The sequence below is a fragment of the Petromyzon marinus genome, chromosome 29, assembly GCF_048934315.1.
Source record: "Petromyzon marinus isolate PM22_M1 ecotype Great Lakes invasive population chromosome 29, UKy_Petmar_22M1.pri1.0, whole genome shotgun sequence".
Classification (NCBI taxonomy): domain Eukaryota; kingdom Metazoa; phylum Chordata; class Hyperoartia; order Petromyzontiformes; family Petromyzontidae; genus Petromyzon; species Petromyzon marinus.
Window position 1 is genome coordinate 7692370 of NC_133695.1, and position 21133 is coordinate 7713502.

Here is a 21133-nt window from a genome sequence, read left to right on the forward strand (position 1 = left end):
ATCCATATTCTTTGGTTCTTTCGGTAAAGTCACGTAGGTGGAAAAAATAAAATAAATTAAATCACGACGTTTCGATTGCAACACAAGCTGTGGTTGTCACACCTGATGATGATTGCTTGTGTTGCAATCGAAACGTCGTGATTTAATTAATTTCATTTTTTATTATTTTTTCCACCTACGTGACTTTACCGGAAGAACCAAAGAGTAATTCCTGCAGTCACGAAAGCTTCAAATCAAGTTTTCTCACATCTTTTAAACAAGTGCGCCGTCGCACCGCTGGCGTGCGAATATTGCCACCACAAACCACTGCGTAGGCATTGACGGCGGCGCTGTGTAGCCCCCCGAAGTGCTCTCGGGTTGGTTTGCAAGTGGAGTAATGGCGTGGGACGTCGGAGGGTTGCCGCCACGCGGACTTGAACTGGGGCAAGGAGTCGACAGCACGGATGGCGGGGGAAAGGAGTTTCTCCAGGGCGCGGGGGAAGCAGCGGTGAACGAGCGACTCGCCCCCTCCCACCCAACCGAGTGAATGTTAACTGAGACCTCGACAGAAGCCTTAGTTGCTGGAGCGGGGAGTGCGCGGGGGAGGGGTACTGAGTGAAAGGGGAGAAGTTGCGGAGCGTGTGGAGGAGAGTCGAGTGAGAGTATTTAAAAAAAATTGGTTTACTTCGTCCAATTTTGACCGTTTTCGCGAAAAGTTGGACTAATCGAATGCCCTGTGCTGGTCTACACGACGAACCAAAACACTCATTCACGTTTCACCTTTAAAAAAAAAAAACTCGTGTTGCTGCTGCGGAGCACAAGCAGTGCTGCACAACAACCGCCATTTGCCACTAAGTGACGTCACCACGACGCTTGTGCCAGGCTACGTGCACTTCAAGGCCACGTGAAGTGTCGAACGCCCGCTGGAAGGTCACAGGACAGACCCAGGTGCCATGGGTTGACTGACTGAGATGACGATGCACCACCTGTGCCCCCTACTGAGCCAACTTGATGTGTTTTAGCTGCCCGGCGCTCTGCTCGTTGTTGTGAGCGTCGCTCCTCTGCCTCCTGTTGTTGCCGGAGGGCGACTGCCTCCAACTGCCCAGTAGCGTCCTTCACGAGCCTCCTCCACAGAGGCCGATCTTGACACCGCTGGTACTGGTCATCGGCAAGTCCACTCAGCTCCACATCCTCTTGTACCACACCACTCCATCTCTTCTCTAGTCCGTACCGCGCCCATTTAGCCTCCTCTATCCGGTCGAACGAAAGCTGTTTAGGTATGCGGTGGGCTGGGCATGTGGGCTACATGACCCAGCCAACGCAGTCTTGCCTGCTGGAGGAGCTCACCGATGGTACTTTGTCCAGATATTTTGAGGATTTGTGAGCTCCTCACAATTAAGCCGGGTCAAACTCAGGATGGATCGTAGGCAGGCTAGCCTGAATGTTTATAACCGGCGAAGATGTTCCATTAGTGCTGCAAAAGCACAGCCACACCAACGATTCAATAATGACCCTTCTTCACAACGCATGGAGAGGGCTGCACAGTTGGAGTAATATGCTGTGAAGAAGGGCCATTTCCCGAAACGTCGCCTATTATATATTTTCTTTTAAGGCCACAGCGTAATTGAAGGCTGTGTCGAGCATTCAAGTTAATTTGTTGAACCAGGGTGGTGAGAACTCAAGAGACCAGCATAGCGAGTCTCGTTCGCAAGAGCGACCTGGGTCACGAAAATTACAAAAGCAAAACAAATAAAAGTACAGCGACGAAGCGAATAGCAACCAGCGCAAAAAAAGAACAGTGTAACCATGAGACATCGACAATATTACACAAAACATTAATGAATGTTGAATAGTAACATTCCCTGCAGCGTAGCCGTGGCAGATTCTTTCTCGACCGATCGTGGCAACTAATATAATATATTGACGGAATTGGTCACATCCCAACGTAGGACCTTCCTGACAAAGGGGTTCTGGGACTCGGCGAAGCTTGCCTGGGTAACTCGCTCTGTATTAGCATCACCATTATTATTTCTCCCCAACGATTTGTATCGGGCTAATCTCAGGATTCGTGCGCTTTGTGCATGCGTTTGTGTGCGCGCGTCTCTGTGTGTGTGAGCGAATGTATACATCATCAATTCACGCGCACAATGCCGCTAGGGACCATTCAAGGGCCATTTAATCTCCATTACGAATGTAAAGCCCCTCGCGGGCACAAAGGGGGTGCCTCCCGGACCCCCTTGTAATGAAGGGGATAATGAAGCGCACTGCATTCATGGCCGTGAAGCCATGGACCCGCGCGTCTCCATTCACGGCGATCGTTTCACACTCACTTATCCAATTATCCAATTAGCGGCAGATGGCCACAATGCGGGTGCCAGGCGCGGCGCCGCTTTCTCCTGTGAAGGCGTGACGAGGGGGAGGGGGGCAGAAGGGGGTGGTGGTGGGGGGTATCCCCATGTGTCCGCGCTTTGAATAGCATCAGTGGCCCCATCACAATGCGCGATTGTGCGCGCGGCGCGAGGGCGCACGCGACCTCCATCATCCGCATCCTCACGCACCCAAAATCCCCCATCATCATCCTCATTCACCTTCCATCATACCTCGTCATCCCCCACTATCCTCATCCAACCTCCATCATCCTTATCTAATCTCCATCATCATCCACCCATCATCTCCCTCCATCATCCTCATTCACCCTCCATCATCCTCATCCACTCTGGCCACTGCATCGGGCGCTTTCAGATGCGCTTCTGCGGCCGTCTGAAACGCTCTTTCTTCCGATATTAGGAAGCCACTGGAACTGTGCACTTGTAAATCTAGATTGGAAACTCATCTCTTTAGAACTGCTTTTTGTGTTTACTTTGTTGTCCTTCCCCCGCACCTCCGATTGCCATGGTTTCGGACGAACAGTGCGAAAGAAGCTCAACACATATACGTACACCCTCCATTATAAATGGAAGTGATTTCCTCCTCAAATTAACATTTCGGCGGTGATTATCTGTTTACACCCTTGAGCCAGTGGTGGAAATGATACATTCCTTTATCGGGGACGAGTCTACTCATATAATTATCGTCCACTTCCCCACAATGCGCTGAGTGCACCCCACGGCAGAGCGCCCATTCCCAGCACGGGCTCCGTGTTCCACAACAACCAAGCAGACACCGTCCGTAGCCTCAAGAGCCCGAGACCCATTCTCCTCGAGTCTCACAACATTGAGTCTGAAGACTCTTACACCCATGATCCCCAGGTCTCAAGGTCCTGAGTCTCAAGACCGAGTCTCAAGATATCCCCGAGTCTCAAGACTCTTGAAACCTAGTATCCCTAGGTCTCAAGACTCTGAGGCCGGGAGTTTGTGGATCTCAAGGCCTTGAGACCTGGTTTCCCTGAATCTAAAGACCCTGAGACCCAGTCTCCCCGAGTCTCAATATCATGAGACCCGGTCTCTCCGAGTGTCAAGTATTGAGTGAACTGCGATTATCAAGCACTCTCCACCACTCTCAATCTACCCGCTTGACATATTCCAACACTGACATCCACCCTCCACCGTTATTTGTATCCTCTCCATCGCCATCATCCACCCTCCATCAACCTCCACCATCCCATCGTCCATCACCCTTCTCGCACCTTCTCAAGTGAAGACTCGTGCCGTCTCGTGGGTAACAGAAGTTGCCTCGCCTCCCTCCCTCCCTCCCCGCCCCACCTCCACCCGCCCGTCTCCCATCTGCTGCCCTCGAAGCTCCCGCGCCTTCGCTCCCTCCACTGCCATTGTCCACCCCCATGACCATTGTCCACCCCCCCCCCCCCCACAGCTACTCGCTTCACAATCGACGCAGTTTGACATTGGCTCCTGCGCTGGCACCTGTCCCTTGGGATTAACTCCCTGGGGGGGCGGGCAGGGATCAGCGGTAGCTAAAGAGAAATAAAATCAAATGAAAGTGAGATGAATGGAGATTAATGGAGCTTAAGGAACTGTATCAAACCGCGTCTTTCAGCGCACGCGGTTATTCGCGGATGGGGGGCATTCTGCAGGGGGGAAGGGGGAGGGGCGCCCCCCCCCGCCCCCCCCGCCCCCCCCAGGGACCGCAGAGCGGGAGGGTGCGAGAGATGATGGCGTTCGTAACACTGCCGGTGTGTTTTTGCTTCATAAACTAATGTGAGTGTACGCGTCGGGGTTGTGTGTGTGCACGGGTGAGCGCTCTTGTGACTCGCGGGGTCACCAGGCTAATGAGCGCACGGCACGAACACTCACAACCGCGTGTCGCGGCATCGCGGAAGAACATGCAGCGGTGCCATGTTTGACGGCGCAGAAAGCCAAGGCTGGGCTGTCGATGTTATCGCTCCCGTGATGGTCCGGGTGTCTGCGAGCACAGCCCACAGCGGCCGCTTTAAGACAACACTGAGGTGCAGAACTCAGGGTCGATGGTCAAAGGCGTTCGTTGAAAGCCACGACGACTCGTCAAGCGTCACGCCAAGGTGGCGCGGCCTCGGACAATCGATTTTCTGGAGTTCGGTCTCAGTCACCTCTTTCGGAAGTCCTCCTTCTCCAAGATGTTGAGGTGGAAGAGTGACCTCCACCGCACCGAGGAGGCTGTGGGCTCGCGTAGGGCGGGGCGCACACGAACGTGCATTGGGAGCCAGGGCAGGGATCCGAGTACTCGGACTCAGTTTCAGTTGATTTATTTTGGTATAGCCCTGTGAGCCATTCGGCTCTTGAATCGGGTGCAACCACAACAAACAAAAAAACAAAAACACGAACATGAAAAATATCTTGAAGTGACTATGTGACTGTGCAAACAGAAAATCCATGAAAAAAAACAGCAAAATATTCCTGAAAAAAGCACCGTACACCAACGCTGTGTGCAAAAAATCCCAGTGGGATGCAAGTCAAACAACAACAACAACCACAAGAAAATTTAGATCAAGGCAATCAGTCTAACTCCGCACTACAACAAAACAAACATGTCCAAACCAAAAAAGTTTTCGAAATCACCAAAAAATAAAGCCATAATTGCAACGTAAAAGTGATCATACGGACTGTGACCGAATTTTTACAATAAACTACATAAATAACATGTAACACCAAATCCTAGAGCCATAGCTGGCTGCATTGCCGGACTTAGTCCGGCAGTGACAATTTGGGTCATCTGGAGTTTGGAGGTGTAAGGGATGTGGGGAGGCCGGATAGGAGAGAGTTGCAGTGGTCGAGTCGAGATGCGATGAAGGGCATGGATGAGGGTTTCAATGGCAGCTCCTGCCCCACACACCCCATCCACTGCCCCCCCCCCCCTACCTCAAGCCTCATTGAACAGCGGAGAGGGCGGGGCCATGCATTTAGTGCCGCTGCTTTCAATGCTTTTGAGCAGCAGTGAAGCGGGCCCCGCTTAGAGGAAGACAAAGGCGGGCGGGCGTGGCGGCGAAAAGAGCAGCTGCCCGGGGCTGCACACCGCCCCCCCACCACCACTGCTGTTGCTGATATTGATAATGCCGCTGCTGTTCACAATGCCGCTGTTGTTGCTGATGGCGAGGCTTTTGATGACGACGGTTCGTCTGCTGATGAAGATGTTTTCGATGGCAATATTGACTGCTGTTGATTTTTATTATTTGTTTAATAGTGCTGCTCTTGATGATGCGGATGATGTTGTTACTGATCTTGATGCTCATGATTGTTGCTGATGATGCTTCTGCTGATGCTGATCACAATAATGAATTTAATACAATAAATTCTCAGGGAATTTCAATAATATTTTTGCAGGAAGGTCCTGCTATACTACTTTGGGATGTTTGGCCATGAACTTAATTGCTAATGGAAGTTTGGCTTCGTGTGGGAGGGGGAATCCATACGACCCGAAGAAAACCCAGCGCTGGGTTGAAGACGAGTGGATAACACTTAAACTGTACAGACGGCTCACGGACCCATTTGCTGTACTGCCGTCCCGTGGCCCGGCAACCGAGGGACAACTCAAACGTTAAGGCGGTACTTGTTGAGTGTTCCTGCAATGTGCATGACGACCGCCTGGGGTATCAGTGGGGTCCGCGTGCCTTCTGGAGTAACCCTGAACAGTCTCAGACGTTGCAGGCGATTTGCCCGATTTTCCTTAGGGAGTGAACGCATACGAGGGTAAACCCGCTGAAAGCTCTGCACAGATGGATTCAATCCATCGCCGTACTGATGTTGACGCTGATGGTACTGCTGCTGCCTTTGACTCATAGAACGTGGACGATGACGAAGTGGAATAACGGCTGAAAAGTGCGCAAAGAAGCAGGGAAGGGTCGTTACGGAGTTACTCTCAGAGACAGGAAGGGGAACACAGGGAAAAGAGAAAACGTGCTGTAGGCACCGCGCTGGCTGTTAGTAAGAACGGATGATAGCGGACGGCCCAGACTGTCGAGGGAATGGCAGCCAAAGGAAGGAGCACACTCGCGGAGGGGGGAGGGGGTGCGTTCTACCGCGGAGACGGAGCGACGAGCCGAGTTCGTGCGTCGGAACGAGATTGTTTGCGGCGTCGCAAGACTATGGGGGATGTCACCGGTTCGGGGAGGCTTTCGTCCAGCAGTGGATAGCACGCGGCTTGTGCGACATAATTACCTCGATCATCCCATGAACCAAAGTGACAACAGCAACGACGGCAGCCACCACAGCCTAACCTTGCAACGTGGATTTCATGAGCTTCACATTCATTGCAATGCGCTGGAGCGGGTCACGCTGAATGCCCGTGGTGAAAGATGGAGTGGGGAGGGGGTGTAAACGCGTGGAGGGGGGGGGCAGAGGCAGGGCAGGGAGACGGGACGGGGGCGGTGGGCGTTTAGAAGTGGCTTAATTAATTGTGCCATCACAAAAGACCCCTGGCTCATAAAGAAGTCGATTCAGAACTCCGGCGCTCAATCGCCGTGCGGATGAAAAGGCCGCGCGTCCCGCCTCGGACAGCGGCTCAGCCACCGTGCCGCGAGTTCGACACAAAGGCGTGGTGTGTCTCTTGGATGGACGGGGGGCGGTGGGGAGGGGGGAGTGAAACTTTGTCGACAAAAGTTCTCTTTTGCGGGCGCTGGCGGAGCCCGAGGAGGCCATCTGGGCCGCTTGTGCCGCGCGCCGTAATGAACCTGCGGGGCCTTGTTGAATGCGGGACGCGGAGTCACTCACCGAGCCTCGACCCCTCACCCCAATTTGTGAGACAAAACGCGGCGCGGTGTGGGGGGGGGGGGTGCTGCTATCCCGGAGCCCAAGAGAGAATTAAGAAAACGTTGTGACTCGCATTGCCACACATCTCGCCAGACCACCACACACCCCTCCACACATCGCACTCAGCATCCACCGCACACAAGACCACACCACCGCATTTATTACACTTCACCATACTCCACAGCCCCCACTTCACACACCAAGCCCACACCATGCCACCAGGTTCCACACAAATAATTGCCCCGCAACGCACACCGTACTGAATACGCCTCCACAAGACCACGCCTGTGACACCATCCTTGGACCTCACCAGTGTAATCTGTGCCTGACGTAAACCCCCTTCTGGTACAGCCATGCCAATATTTTCACACTCCTGTATACGGTCACGTAATGTTATACTGGACAGTGGAGAGACCAGAGGACGTCCCCGTCGCACCCCACGGTGAACGGAGAACGGCTTCGACTCCCCCGAGCACGCAGCTTCGAAGTTCCTTTAATTACCACGAGTCAACTCCATACTGCGAATACATGGCCAGGACCCTCCTGAAAAAGAGCCTTGAGACTCGGGGGAGGCCTTCCAAAATAGTCCCCGTCCCGACCACGGTGGGCGGCGCACAGCCCTCTGCGCTCTGCGCCCTCCGCGCCGGAATCCGAAACTCGACCCCAGCGCTCCCCGGTTTCACTTCCTCCCGGAAGACAAACGGCGTCGAGGAGCCGGGTGGTTCCCTTGTGGGACCCAGGCGGAGTCGGAGGGAGCCGGGGAGATGGACGACGTGAGCGGGGTGTCGGTGGAGCCGTGCGCCGCCTCGCGATACCTTCGACCCCATCGCATCTCCTACACGCAGGTAGCCGCCCAGAGGCTTATCGCCGGCCGGGCCCGACCACGACCAGGACGCCTCTCGCTTTTGGCTGTGGTGACCGTAGCCGCGTGCCACCTCACTCCGGCCGAGCAGCGGTCAATGAGACTACGCCGTGAGAGTTGTGAAGCCATGGGTCGGGCGCCGTCACGGTGTCGCGCCTCCGCACACGGCACGCCGCCACTCGCCATGCCCATCGGCGTGGTCAATCAATGCCGCCGGGTGGTGCCAGCCGCGAACCCACGCGACCGCCTCTGCTTCACTCAAAGTGAAGGACCCCCTGGCGTCGTTCGCAAGAGGAGGCCATTGTGCCAGAGTACAAATTGACCCAATTTGAAAAATTGCACGGCAAATTACTCAAAAGGGAATACACGCAGCAGCAGCAGTCACGCTCCCCTTGTGGCAGACTGGTGCTCGCAAATGCGACTGTATAAAAAAAACGATAACTTTTTGTTAGTTTGTCAGGTAAGGCCCACGGAGCTATTCAGATCTTTTTTAAAGCCACCTAGCCACAAATTATAGCTCAACAAAGTGGCGTATCACGTGGAAATGTATAGCAGCCAGATTTTAAATGTGGAGGGAAAAACAAGAGGACACGGAGAAAAATACACGTGACCACGGGGACAGAACATGCAAGCTCCAAATATACAGGTATCAGGGTCGGAATCGAACCCACAACCTGTATACCAGGCGAGGTAATTAACATCTCGCTACCGAGGCACCCCTACCTTGAGTCTCTCTCGAGTTCTCACCAAGGTCAACGAAATCAACTTAAACTCACTCTCCACACTGTGATGTGACACGTGGTCTATGATGGGGAGCAGGCGCGGTGTAAGGGTCCAGCAAACAGTGGGGGCAGTGGCAGGCCCGGACCGTCTCGGGTGGAAGTGGATGGAGGGGGGCCGTGCCCCCCCCCCCCTTGCTGACGGCACAGCCCCTCTCTTACAATCAAGTCAAAACATGTAGGAACAAAATTATTATGCAGAGCTGAGTCGACTGTCAGCTGAGAGTTTAACGTTTCATGATGAGCTGAGTGGATGGTCAATGTGCCTCTGGGATGGATTGCTGTCTGGTAACCTACTTGCTGTACTGACTTCATATCTACCACCTCCGTCTATGCGATGGTTCTGGTTTTCCCACAGAACGGGGTGAGGAAGACGTGGGACTTCATGGAAACTCATGACAGGTGAGGCCAGCGGTCCACGACAGAGAGAGCCCCCTGCCAAACCAATACGCACACTCACTCTTCACCCCTACTCTTTACCCCCACTCCTCACCCTCACTGCTTCCTCACCTCCACTCACTCCTCACCCCCACTCCTTACCCCCACTCACTCCTCACCCTCAGCTTAATTGACACGAAAAAATCCACACAGTGTAACCGGCATCGGCCAAAATCTCCCAATGCATAAACAATTTTACCTGCAAATAACTCAATTGGGCTCACACACAGCAGCAACGAGTCCCGTGTGCGTGCAGAGGCAACTCCTGAGCAGTGAGCTCCAGGTTTGGGGTTGGAGGCCACGTCAAGGCAGGGTTAAGACTCAGGGGTCAGTGTTAGTTTGAACGCTCATTCTCCTCTGCTGCCCCCAAGGCTTTTAGCTCGCTTCCCCCAGCCATCCGTGCTGTCGACTCCCTTCCCCTGTTCCAGTGCAAGTGCCAGGCCTGGGTTCGTTTTGGGGTCAGGGCTGCATTCGAGGGGAGCGGTCCCGTATGAGTTCACCCCGGGGTCCGTGTGTCTGTGTTCCCCCAGCGTCGCCATCCTCCTCTTCAACACCACACGCCGCTGCTTTGTCTTCGTCAAGCAGTTCCGGCCAGGTAGGCGTGCTGCGGCTCCCAGCACCGACAACTCTCTCTCTCTCCCTGCGTTCCACACATAGTGCTAGGCTTCTACACAGGTGCTAGCGTTCTGAGCAGGTATGGGGATTTGGAATTTACAGTGGCGCTTGCTTAAATTCATCAGCAACTCAAAGCGCCTTAAATCGGCATTGCACCTTCAACCGTTGTAGCCTTGCGGAGGTCTAGCCCAGTGGACCTCCAGTGGCAGCCGTCTCCACGTGGTACAGGGTGTGTATGCATCTCCTGCCCGAGAATGTCACTTTGTGGTTTTGGCCAATTAAGGAATTTGCGGGTGATGTCGCAAATGAGTATTGGAGTTACCAAACAGACAACTGGGTTCTGAACAGAAACTGAAGTGTTGAACAGTAATGGAAGCTATGTCTCTGCACGTGGCTCTGCAAGATAACCCTCCTCTTACAGTATACAGTTGAACGCGACATCATCTGAAAGAGCACCAAACAGAGCCAGTGGGAGCCGTGATGGTGCCCTGTGGGACCTGTACCACGGTGCCCTGTGGGACCTGTACCACGGTGCCCTGTGGGACCTGTGCCACGGTGCCCTGTGGGACCTGTACCACGGTGCCCTGTGAGACCTGTACCACGGTGCCCTGTGGGACCTGTACCACGGTGCCCTGTGGGACCTGTGCCACGGTGCCCTGTGGGACCTGTACCACGGTGCCCTGTGAGACCTGTACCACGGTGCCCTGTGGGACCTGTACTACGGTGTCCTGTGGGACCTGTACTACGGTGTCCTGTGGGACCTGTACTACGGTGTCCTGTGGGACCTGTACCACGGTGCCCTGTGGGACCTGTACTACGGTGTCCTGTGGGACCTGTACTACGGTGTCCTGTGGGACCTGTACCACGGTGCCCTGTGGGACCTGTACCACGGTGCCCTGTGGGACCTGTACCACGGTGCCCTGTGGTACCTGTGTCACAGTGCCCTGTGGGACCTGTACCACGGTGCCCTGTGGGACCTGTGTCACAGTGCCCTGTGGGACCTGTACCACGGTGCCCTGTGGTACCTGTGTCACAGTGCCCTGTGGGACCTGTACCACGGTGCCCTGTGGGACCTGTACCACGGTGCCCTGTGGGACCTGTACCACGGTGCCCTGTGGGACCTGTACCACGGTGCCCTGTGGGACCTGTACCACGGTGCCCTGTGGGACCTGTACCACGGTGCCCTGTGGGACCTGTACCATGGTGCCCTGTGGGACCTGTACCACGGTGCCCTGTGGGACCTGTGTCACGGTGCCCTGTGGGACCTGTACCACGGTGCCCTGTGGGACCTGTGTCACAGTGCCCTGTGGGACCTGTACCACGGTGCCCTGTGGGACCTGTACCACGGTGCCCTGTGGGACCTGTGTCACAGTGCCCTGTGGGACCTGTGTCATGGTGAGAGTGCGTTTCGCGGCAATTGTCTGTCCGCAGCTGTCTACGTGAACGAGCGCGAGTGGAGGCGGAAGCAGCGACTCGTGGAGGCGACCGAGGCAGCGGGGACTCGGGTGCTGCGGGGGGCCAGAGGGGAGGGCGTTGGCGATGAGGGGGGCCCGGCCTTGCCCGGCTCGGCGGGGGTGACATGCGAGCTGTGCGCGGGCATCCTGGACCACCCAGGGGTCTCGGCGGCGGAGACCGCACGCCTCGAGCTTATGGAGGAGTGTGGCTATGATGTGCCGCTCGAGGAGCTCCACTGTGTCACCTCCTACAGGTGCGTGGCGCTCGCCGCCCGTACCGGCGCTTTCTGGTCCCGGTTCTGCTTCTCTTGCCAGATGTGGCTGTGCGACTGTATCTGAGCACCCTGCAGGTGAAGGCGCACGGGCAGGGGGCTAGAGGTCAGCGCGCCGTGACCGCACGGCGCAGCAGAGGGACTCAGGATTTGCCAACACGGGTGGCAAGGAGTAGAGGAGGTCAGGGGCAGGATGCACAGAGATCCCAACCCGGGGCAAACTTAGACCTCCGAGCCTCAGCCAGCGAGAATCACGGGTGATCCCTGTGTGTCCCCCAACGTGACCCCCATGTGCTCACAATGTAACCCATACACACCCATCGTGTGCCCCCCGTGTGCCCCCCCCCCACCACCCCTTGCCCCATACAGGACAGGCGTGGGGGTGTCCGGGGCAAGGCAAACCCTGTACTACGCAGCCGTGACCGACGCGATGCACACGGGGCCTGGCGGGGGCCGGTCCGACGAGGGGGAGCTCATCGAACTCATGGAGCTCCCGCTGGAGCACGCCGCTCAGTTCATGGAGGCCGCGGACATAGAGCGGCCCCTGGGCGTCCTCTACGGCCTCTTGTGGTTCCTGAGCAACGTGGCTCCGAGCCTGCCCAACACCAGTCCCGGGCCTGCCCCAGCCGTGGCCCCAACTTTAACCCAATAGCGATGTTCGTGTCCTTTACAATAAATATATTATATTCCAGTCATGTTGCTCAAGTTGCCCTCCAAGTTTTCCCTGAACTTCCCCCAGATTTCCCGAGTTTCCCCGAGTTACCCCAGAGTTGCCCCGAGATGCCGCAGAGTTGCCCCAGAGTTACCCCGAGTTTCCCCAGAGTTGCTCCCACCTTTGTCATAGAGGAAGCCTCCCCAGTTGGTATCGCAGTGGCACTGGCAGTGCTCGGAGCAGGAGCCGTACACACGCAGCCTGAGTAGGGGATACACTCCCCGCACAGCGCTCGCTGGGGGGGAAGGGGGGGAGTGAGTGGTGAGGGAGCCCGGTGAGTGATGCTTCAAGTTGCAGAGGCGACTTCTGAGCCCCTCACTTAGCGATGGGTACTCGCTCTGTTGCCCCTCGTCTCACAATCGTTGGTGCATATTCTACGTTTTGGCCCCACGATGGCCGCTGTCCCCACGACGGCCGCTACCGCGCTGTTGGTGTCGCGAGTGGGCAGGGCTCGTGGAGCGATGCGCATTGAGCGAGTCTGGAGGGCGATGGTGAAGGTGTTGATGGTATAGTTGATGGTATAGATCGCCATAATCGATGTACAGATTGTATATTGAACTTCTTTCGCACCGTGCGTAGCCAACCGTGCTAATCAGAGGTGCGGAGGAAGGACAGAAAACTTAGGACGTTTAATTTGTGTAGATGGCGACACGGTACTAAGCCTCATGATGATGATCAATATGATGGTGGTTCTGATGTTGACAAAGATGAATATGATTTATGTTGATGTCAGTTATGATGAGTGTGGTGAAGGTGCCAGTGATCATAAAGATGGCAATGACGGTGTCGATAAAGTTGTTGTTTATGATGATAGTAACGATGCTGGTATCTGTGATAGTAATGATAATAAATGGTGTGGTTATGTTGACACACTTGGTTGTATTAAGATACACGACCGCTCCGACTATTTGCTTTGGAGAAAGGCCATTGATCGAAACGTCGCTGAGTTTAAGTGGACAGAGCGAGCGAGTGCAGAAGAGTGTGTGTGAGTGGGAGAGAGAGAGAATCAGTGTTAGAAATGCTTGAGGGACAATGAGTGAAGGAGAGAGTGCGTGAGCGATCATGAAAAAGTGCGAGACGGGAGAGTGAGTGTCCGATGATATAATGAGAAGGTGTTGGAGGGAGGAAGAGAGAGTGAGACTGAGTGAATAAGGAAGAGGGAGAATGAGTGAGGGAGAGAGCGATGGAGGGTGAGAATGAGCGACGCGAATTGAACTCGGGGGAGACGGTTGTGTATATATTTACATTCATTTCTTCTCGGCAATACCCCAAACTCCAGCTCCAATTTTCGCTCAAAGGTCACCTCAAAAGTGTCGCGCTGCCCCCAAGAGCGTGCGGGTCGTTGCAAATCGGCGTGAGCAGCCCTGAGTTTAGCGGTGGGAATTCCGCATTAGCATGGCCGCGGTCGGTCCACATCCATAAAAACAACTATTGTTTACGTTTCACAAAGTGGCATTTAAACTCCCATGTGTGCGCGTTTGACACGAGGCCCCTCCCGCGTGCCACAAACCACGTGTTTGTTACCAGCCACGCCTCTTTTGCGGGGGGGGGGATGGGGCGGGGCTGACCAATCGCATTTGGGCGTGGGCGTGGTACGAGGGGGTGTGGGCGTCGTGCAGACGGTGTGTCAACCAATGGGAGTTCGAGTGGGCGAGGGTTCGATATTGAGTTGAGGGCTCGCCTCGCGAACCCCGCGTCCTTATAAAGGGGCCCCCCGAGTGCCGGGGGCTCGTGCACACGAGGAGCCTGCGGTGGGAGCACGGGGACGCCAGCAGAAGCCCCCGTCAAGTCCGCTTGCTCCAGATAATTTGAGTGATCCAGAAACTCCAGTGAGAGTATTTTTTCTCCGGCTCCTCTCAATACTTTGGCTGCTCCATTTAAAAAACATTTTTTGCTCCATCCAAAATTTCTGCCGCTTCTTCAGCAACTCTTATCAACTCCAGCAACTCTTATCAACTCCAGCAACTTTAGTTGACCCAGCAATTGCTCATTCTTTGAACAAATCTGGCGGAAAGTCCCTGCTCCTCCAGCAACGTTCGTTGCTCGCTCCGGCAACGTTGGCGAAGTCCTGCTCCTCCCGCTCCCCTCGCGGCGTCCTCTGTGCCCGCGGGATCAACTCCTCGGGACCTCACGGGACCCCTCCCGGACCCCGCGCGGAGGGGATGACGTCCCTCGGCGGTAGCGGAGCGACGCGCGTGGCGGTTGTCGTGTCGGCGGCGGTGCTCCTCTGCCTTCTCATCCCCGTGCGGGTGAGTGGTGGGTGCGCACACGCGTCTCTCGGTGTCAGCCCTCAGCCACTCCGTCGTGGTGAGTCGAGGTGCCGGAGCCCCAGTGTGGTTGCTGGAAACTTGGAATGTGGTTGCCGGAACCCGGCGAAGTTTCCTCAACCCTGTGTGGTCGCTGGAAATTCGGGTGCCCATGCATGCTCGGTGTGGTTTACCGCATCCAAGCGCCGTTGCCGGAGCTTGGAGAAGTTAATAAAGGCACGTGCGGTTGCTGATTAACCCGCTGCGGTTGCTGGGTACTTGATGCCGTTCTGAATGCCCGTTGTGGTCGCTATGATAAGTCGTGTGGCTGCTGCAATTATCGGAGGCACGCGCGCAATTTACGCGTGCGCACGCTGACAATGACGATGATGGGAGCCGCTTGTCACCCTTGATAGTATCACGGGGGATCCCAGGTCCCCGTCGGGGGCCGTGGTCCACCGTGGGCGGCGCGACTGTGGGGTGCATGTGGCGCGTTTTTCGGCGGCGGGGTGTAGCCATGGCACGAGCATGTGTCTGTGCGTGTGTGTGCGCGCGTGTGTGTGTGCGTGTGTGTGCGCGTTTTGTGTGCGTGTATGTGTGTGCGTGTGCGCGGTGCTCTGCGGACGCGACGATCGGTAAATTGGGTACGCTGGCCCGGGGCTCGAGGGTCCAGGTGAGGCGGGGTCTCTCCACATCAAATGTGCCGCCTCTACCCCCCGCCTCCACCCCCCCTTAAAAAGCGAGGGACGGGTAGAGGAGCGCGTTGGAGAGTGGTAACCCCGCGACCCCCGCTGCGAGGGAAATCGGGCACCCGGCCGAGAATGACATCGCAACCTAGGTCTTCCAAAACGCCGTCTTCCATAATTACGACAACAAAAACAAAGATCCCCCGTAAAGCCTTTGAACGACTTTTGGGGAAAGTGCTGTTAGCGAGCACCTATAAAGGCCGGAATTGCACACGAGGGGTGGTGTGGCTCGCGCCATACCTAGCCGCCTTTGTCTCCCCGTTGCTGATGTTTATACACAGCAGTAGGTACTAGGAGATGCCTAGGGTCGATTCAGATAATCACCACTGATGGTAGCCGTGGTCAAGAAGGGAACTTGTGGCACTGGGCTTTCGGCGCAGTTTGCGAGCCACAACGCTGCTGCTCCCCACAATCACACACACGCACACTCATACTGCCCATGCTTAAGCGCGCGCGCACATTGTGTACATGCTCGTCTATACTCATTGACATTCGTTCACCCATTCATTCATACGCACAGCGCACTCATTCACACATTTGCACACTCACCCTCGTACACACACACACAAAAGGCAAATGTAACAATACCTCGTGTAGCTTTGAAAAAAATATTTTGGGAAAGTGTTTCAGCGGCCGGTGAAACCGTAATAGTTGGGCAACACTACGCCCGGCCGTCTTTCTCTCCCATGTGCTGATGTTTACACAACACAAGGTATTATTTTAAGGCTGAGTCGACCTAGAGGAGGGCCAGGAGCAGCTCAGATATTAGCTACCGATATTGGTCACGAGCTGGAATCGAAATCTTATCACCGATTTTGCAGCTCTAACCACTGCGCCACCGTCCCCCCGCACACTCACACACGCGCGCACTCGTGAGCCCTGGCCGCTATTTTAAGCGGAATTCCGCGCACGTTCCCTCTGACTTGGAGATGGGCGACGGCGCGTGCTCTGGGGACAGTATACACCTACAGTATACACCTACAGTATACACCTACAGTATACACCTACAGTATATACTATTCAAAGATTCCCCGCGTAGCCCATACGGGCTGTTGATGCAAGTGATGTTAGCGAGACCAGAATCATACCCACCCACGTTTAAGGCTGACTCGACCTAGGGGAGGTCTAGCACTGGCTTAGATATTCACCAATATGATAGAACTCGCGCAGGGCACTAACCACTATCGCTCCCCTCGGTAACACAGACACACAAACACACTCGCACTTAATCTGCGTCACGGACTCCCGCAGGCGGGGTCGCAGACCCCCGTTGTCGTGATGCATTTATTTATACACACGACGCAGCAGCAGCAGCAGCGGTAGCATCATCCATCCACCGGGGGGTCAGAGCCCCGGGTTCGAAGGTCGACTGTCAATTTGTGCCACCAGCTCCTCTCGCAATCTCTCCACGTGCCTTAACATGCTGTTGGGGCAAGTGCTGGTCGCGAGTAACACTTTGTCTCCTTAGTGGCGATGGGTACACACTGCACCATGTACTCATTTGAGGCTGATTCGACCTAGGGGAAGCCCAGGACTGGCGTAAATAAGCGTCACTGGTGTTGACCGTGAGCGGGATTCGAACTCGGGTCGCCCAGTTCATAGCGCAGTGCGCAAACCCCTACACCACCGCTACCCACACAGGGACCCACGCACACACGTGCTCACCCACACACATAGAAAAAACACACGGGCGCATACACGCAGACAGAGACACGCGCACACGGACACACGCTGGGCGAGTGGCGCGTCTGATGAATCAGAGACGGGGTCCACGCCTCCCCTCCTTCACCGCCTCCCCGGCCTCCCCCACGCTGCCCTCCACGGGCGCCGCGCGCTATTTTTAGGGACACAGGGGCAGCGGACCTCGTCCCGCGGCCGCGCGCTTCGGATTCACAATGGACGCGCCTGGCTCTCATCGAGCCACACCAGGGCATCGCCCTCCCCCTCTACCCCCCCCCCCCTCCCCGGCTCCACGAGTCTCGGCGTGGTGCCTCAGATGCGCAGGTGCACGGTTGCCATGGTATGAGGTCGCTGTGGTACCCAGGTGCGTGGTTGCTATGGAGCTCAGCTGCGTAACTGCCCAGCCGTGTATAAGCAGCACGCGCCCGGGTGGAAACACCGTGTCTCCCCCCCCTCCTCCCCTTAAACGTGCGCGATATTTTGTCAGCTCGGACTGGTGGTGATTGTGGTAGTGGTGGTGGATCGTGGTGATGTATCGTGGTGGTGGTGGCGTGTTGTGGACCGTAGTCGCGTGTGTTTTGTTTGTGATGTGCGTCGGGTCCCCTTGCCTCGCTCTCGTCTCTCCTTCCCCTCTCCTGCTCGCGACTCACGTTTCAGAATCCGGAGAGGGTAAGTGGGGCTCACACACGTACACACTCTCTCACTCATTCTCTAACTGCCTCACACTCTCTCTCACTCATTCTCTCTCTTTCTCTCTCGCTGCCTCACACAGTCTCTCACTACCTCACACTCTCTCTCTCTCTCTCTCACTGCCTCACACACTCACTCTCACACCCATATGCACGCTATCACAATACAGGTAGACGCTCCATCCGGCGTGGTTTGGTGTTGAATGTTGTGGTCTGAATAAGCGTGGTGTTGAGTGGTGTGCTGTTGAGTGGGGTAGTTTTGAGTGGTATGGTGGTGAGTGGTATGGTAGTGAGTGGTGTGCTGTTGAGTAGTGTGGCTTTGAGTGGTGTGGTGTTGAGTGGTGTGGTGTTCAGTGACCACCTGATTGAATGTTACGGTGACTATTCGTCTTACGAATAAACAACATTTGTAATCTCGTTTCACGAATAAGGGTTAAACACGGCGTGGCTCGCTCGAGGGCCGCTGTGGCCGAGGGCCGAGTGACGGTGCCGAGAAACCCGGGACGGGGACTCGAACCTGGCGCGTCCTGGGCGAGTGGAGCCGAAGGCGCCGCCTCGTGCTCCGTCCCCCCGGTTACAGCTCCCCCGATACTCCGCCAGTTGACGCCACTGATCTATAGCCCCAGCAAGGATCACCTCCAGGCTCGAGACATTGATTTCCCTTCTCTCGAAGAAGAAGAGAAATGTGAATGACGAAGCGTGTCGCGTCTTCATTCACACTCTCCCCGCCGCATTGCTATCTCGCCTCCCTCTTTGCCCTGCGTGATTTTCACGCCCGTGTCCTGCTTCACCCAACCCCTAACGAGGACTCCCTTTTGAAGCTCCCGAGATGGGCGCCTCTTCCTTCCTCCTGCGAATAGAACGTAGCCCCGGGACGCCGTCGCGTTTGCAAGACACAAGTCGTGGTGTCGCTGCGTTGTTGAACGTTTTTTCGCGTCGATGCAACTTGGAGGAGAGTTGCCCTTGGTTGCACGTGTTGCGCGCGTCACTCCAATTCCCCCTCCCCCACCTCCCGTCACTAAATTTAGATTATCTCTGAAGCGGAGAGAATACAGATCGAGATGCCACGTAGAGATCCATCACTGTCACCATCGTCGCTGCTACCATCATCGTGATTACAAAAACATCGCTGGGTAGAAGGCGGGGGGGGGGGGGGAGCGAGGCGATGGTATCACTGACCAGATGATGCATTAGTTCCTGCCATGGGAATGTGGAATTTTCACACATGGCTCAGGGCCACTGACTGATTTGACCACCGGCCAATTGCTGGCTCTAGCGGTGAGACGTCCAGTTAGGCAACGTATCTGGGTGTCGACGGAAACTTACCTGAGTCTCAAGGCGACCTTCCAGGAGGGTCCTGCTCAGTGAAATTTCCCCCGCTTATCTGGGCCACTGTGCAGTTGCACCTCCTGCACACTCAAAAGTTACACCACTAATTCCACCTCCCCCCCCACCACCACCCCCCTCCCCCCCGAACAGGAGGGAGAGTGCTCGGGTCAGTTCGAGCTGGAGATCTCCTGGGTTCGCAACCCGGACGGTGAACTCCAGGACGGCGGCTGCTGCGACGGGGATCGGGGGGACCCCCCTGCCCCGGCCGCCGCGGGTCCCGCGGCCCCGGGCGGGGAGCCCCCGGGCCGCTGCTCTGCGCGGGATGAGTGCGACACGTTCTTCCGCGGCTGCCTGCGCGAGTACCAGGCGCGCGTGCAGCCCGCGGGGGGCGCCTGCGCCTACGGGAGCGGCGCCACCCCCGTGCTGGGGGGGAACTCGTTCCGCCCGCGGGGAAGCGCCGCCAGGATGCTCGTCACCTTCCACTTCGCCTGGCCGGTGAGGAAGGGGGAGGTGGGGGTCCATCGTTATAAAAGGGACAGAGGCGGGGGCGTGGGAGGGGCGGGGGTGGATCACGGAGTCACAATCAGAATATGTATTTGTACTGGAGGAATCCGAGCTATAAAGCTCTTTTTCACAGATGTCCGGTAGTGAGGGTCCCGGGTTTGGCACGGGAACCCGTGAGGTCCAAATCGTCACTGCGCTTCACCATGAACATCGGTAACCCCATCGGCTGCCACAGTCTCGTCATCGTTAGCGAGCACCAGCATTATTGCCACCACCACCATAAGCAGTAGCATCACCGTGTGTTCCGTCCCTGTGTCTGGAGCCGCGTTGTTTCCCCCGAGACCTATACATAGCCCCTCCCCCACCCCCTCCACTCCCTCTCGCTCCTTCCACCCCCTTCCTCCCCCGACTCGTCCATCTCCCACCTATCCCCCCAGAAGCCCCCTCTCACAGCTATGCCGGACCGCGAGCGGCTCCACTCACACATTCCTGCGCATTGGTTTCCGATGCCGGGATAGGGGAAGGGGATGAGATAGGGATAGGGGTAGGGGAAGGGGAAGGGGATGAGATAGGGACAGGGGTAGGGATAGGGGAAGGGGATGAGATAGGGATAGGGGTAGGGATAGGGGAAGGGGATGAGATAGGGATAGGGGTAGGGATAGGGGAAGGGGATGAGATAGGGATAGGGGTAGGGATAGGGGATGAGATAGGGATAGGGGTAGGGATCGGGGAAGGGGATGAGATAGGGATAGGGATCGGGGAAGGGGATGAGATAGGGATAGGGATCGGGGAAGGGGATGAGATAGGGATAGGGGTAGGGATAGGGGAAGGGGATGAGATAGGGATAGGGGTAGGGATAGGGGATGAGATAGGGATAGGGGTAGGGATAGGGGAAGGGGATGAGATAGGGATAGGGGTAGGGATAGGGGAAGGGGATGAGATAGGGATAGGGGTAGGGATAGGGGAAGGGGATGAGATAGGGATAGGGGTAGGGATAGGGGAAGGGGATGAGATAGGGATAGGGGTAGGGATAGGGGAAGGGGATGAGATAGGGATAGGGGTAGGGATAGGGGAAGGGGATGAGATAGGGATAGGGGTAGGGATAGGGGAAGGGGATGAGATAGGGATAGGGGTAGGGATAGGGGAAGGGGATGAGATAGGGATAGGGGTAGGGATAGGGGAAGGGGATGAGATAGGGACAGGGGTAGGGATAGGGGAAGGGGATGAGATAGGGGTAGGGATAGGGGAAGAGGATGAGATAGGGGTAGGGATAGGGGAAGGGGATGAGATAGGGGTAGGGATAGGGGAAGGGGATGAGATAGGGATCGGGGTAGGGATAGGGGAAGGGGATGAGATAGGGATAGGGGTAGGGGATGAGATAGGGATAGGGATAGGGGAAGGGGATGAGATAGGGATAGGGGTATGGATAGGGGATGAGATAGGGATAGGGGTAGGGATAGGGGAAGGGGATGAGATAGGGATAGGGGTAGGGATAGGGGATGAGATAGGGATAGGGGTAGGGATAGGGGAAGGGGATGAGATAGGGATAGGGGTAGGGATAGGGGATGAGATAGGGATAGTGGTAAGGTTAGGGGAAGGGGATGAGATAGGGATAGGGGTAGTGATAGGGGAAGGGGATGAGATAGGGAT

General features: G+C 56.1%; 2 protein-coding genes across 3 annotated transcripts in view; both read left to right on the plus strand.

Moving 5' to 3' along the window:
* Positions 1-7182: 7182 nt before the first annotated feature.
* Positions 7183-13179, plus strand: NUDT14 (nudix hydrolase 14). The gene is made up of 5 exons (XM_032962755.2): positions 7183-8002; positions 9157-9200; positions 9767-9831; positions 11283-11559; positions 11947-13179. The coding sequence occupies exons 1-5, from the start codon at positions 7922-7924 to the stop codon at positions 12227-12229; spliced, it is 750 nt and encodes a 249-aa protein (XP_032818646.2). The 5' UTR covers positions 7183-7921; the 3' UTR covers positions 12230-13179.
* Positions 13180-13920: 741 nt separating this feature from the next.
* LOC116947237 (protein jagged-1-like) overlaps positions 13921-21133 on the plus strand; it is a 32169-nt gene continuing 24956 nt past the window's right edge. For both annotated transcript variants that reach the window (XM_032962753.2, XM_076070376.1), the window contains exons 1-2: positions 13921-14538; positions 19130-19474. In XM_032962753.2, coding sequence (XP_032818644.2) covers positions 14452-14538; positions 19130-19474 — 432 coding nt within the window. In that variant the 5' untranslated portion in view covers positions 13921-14451. The remainder of the gene's footprint in view (positions 14539-19129; positions 19475-21133) is intronic.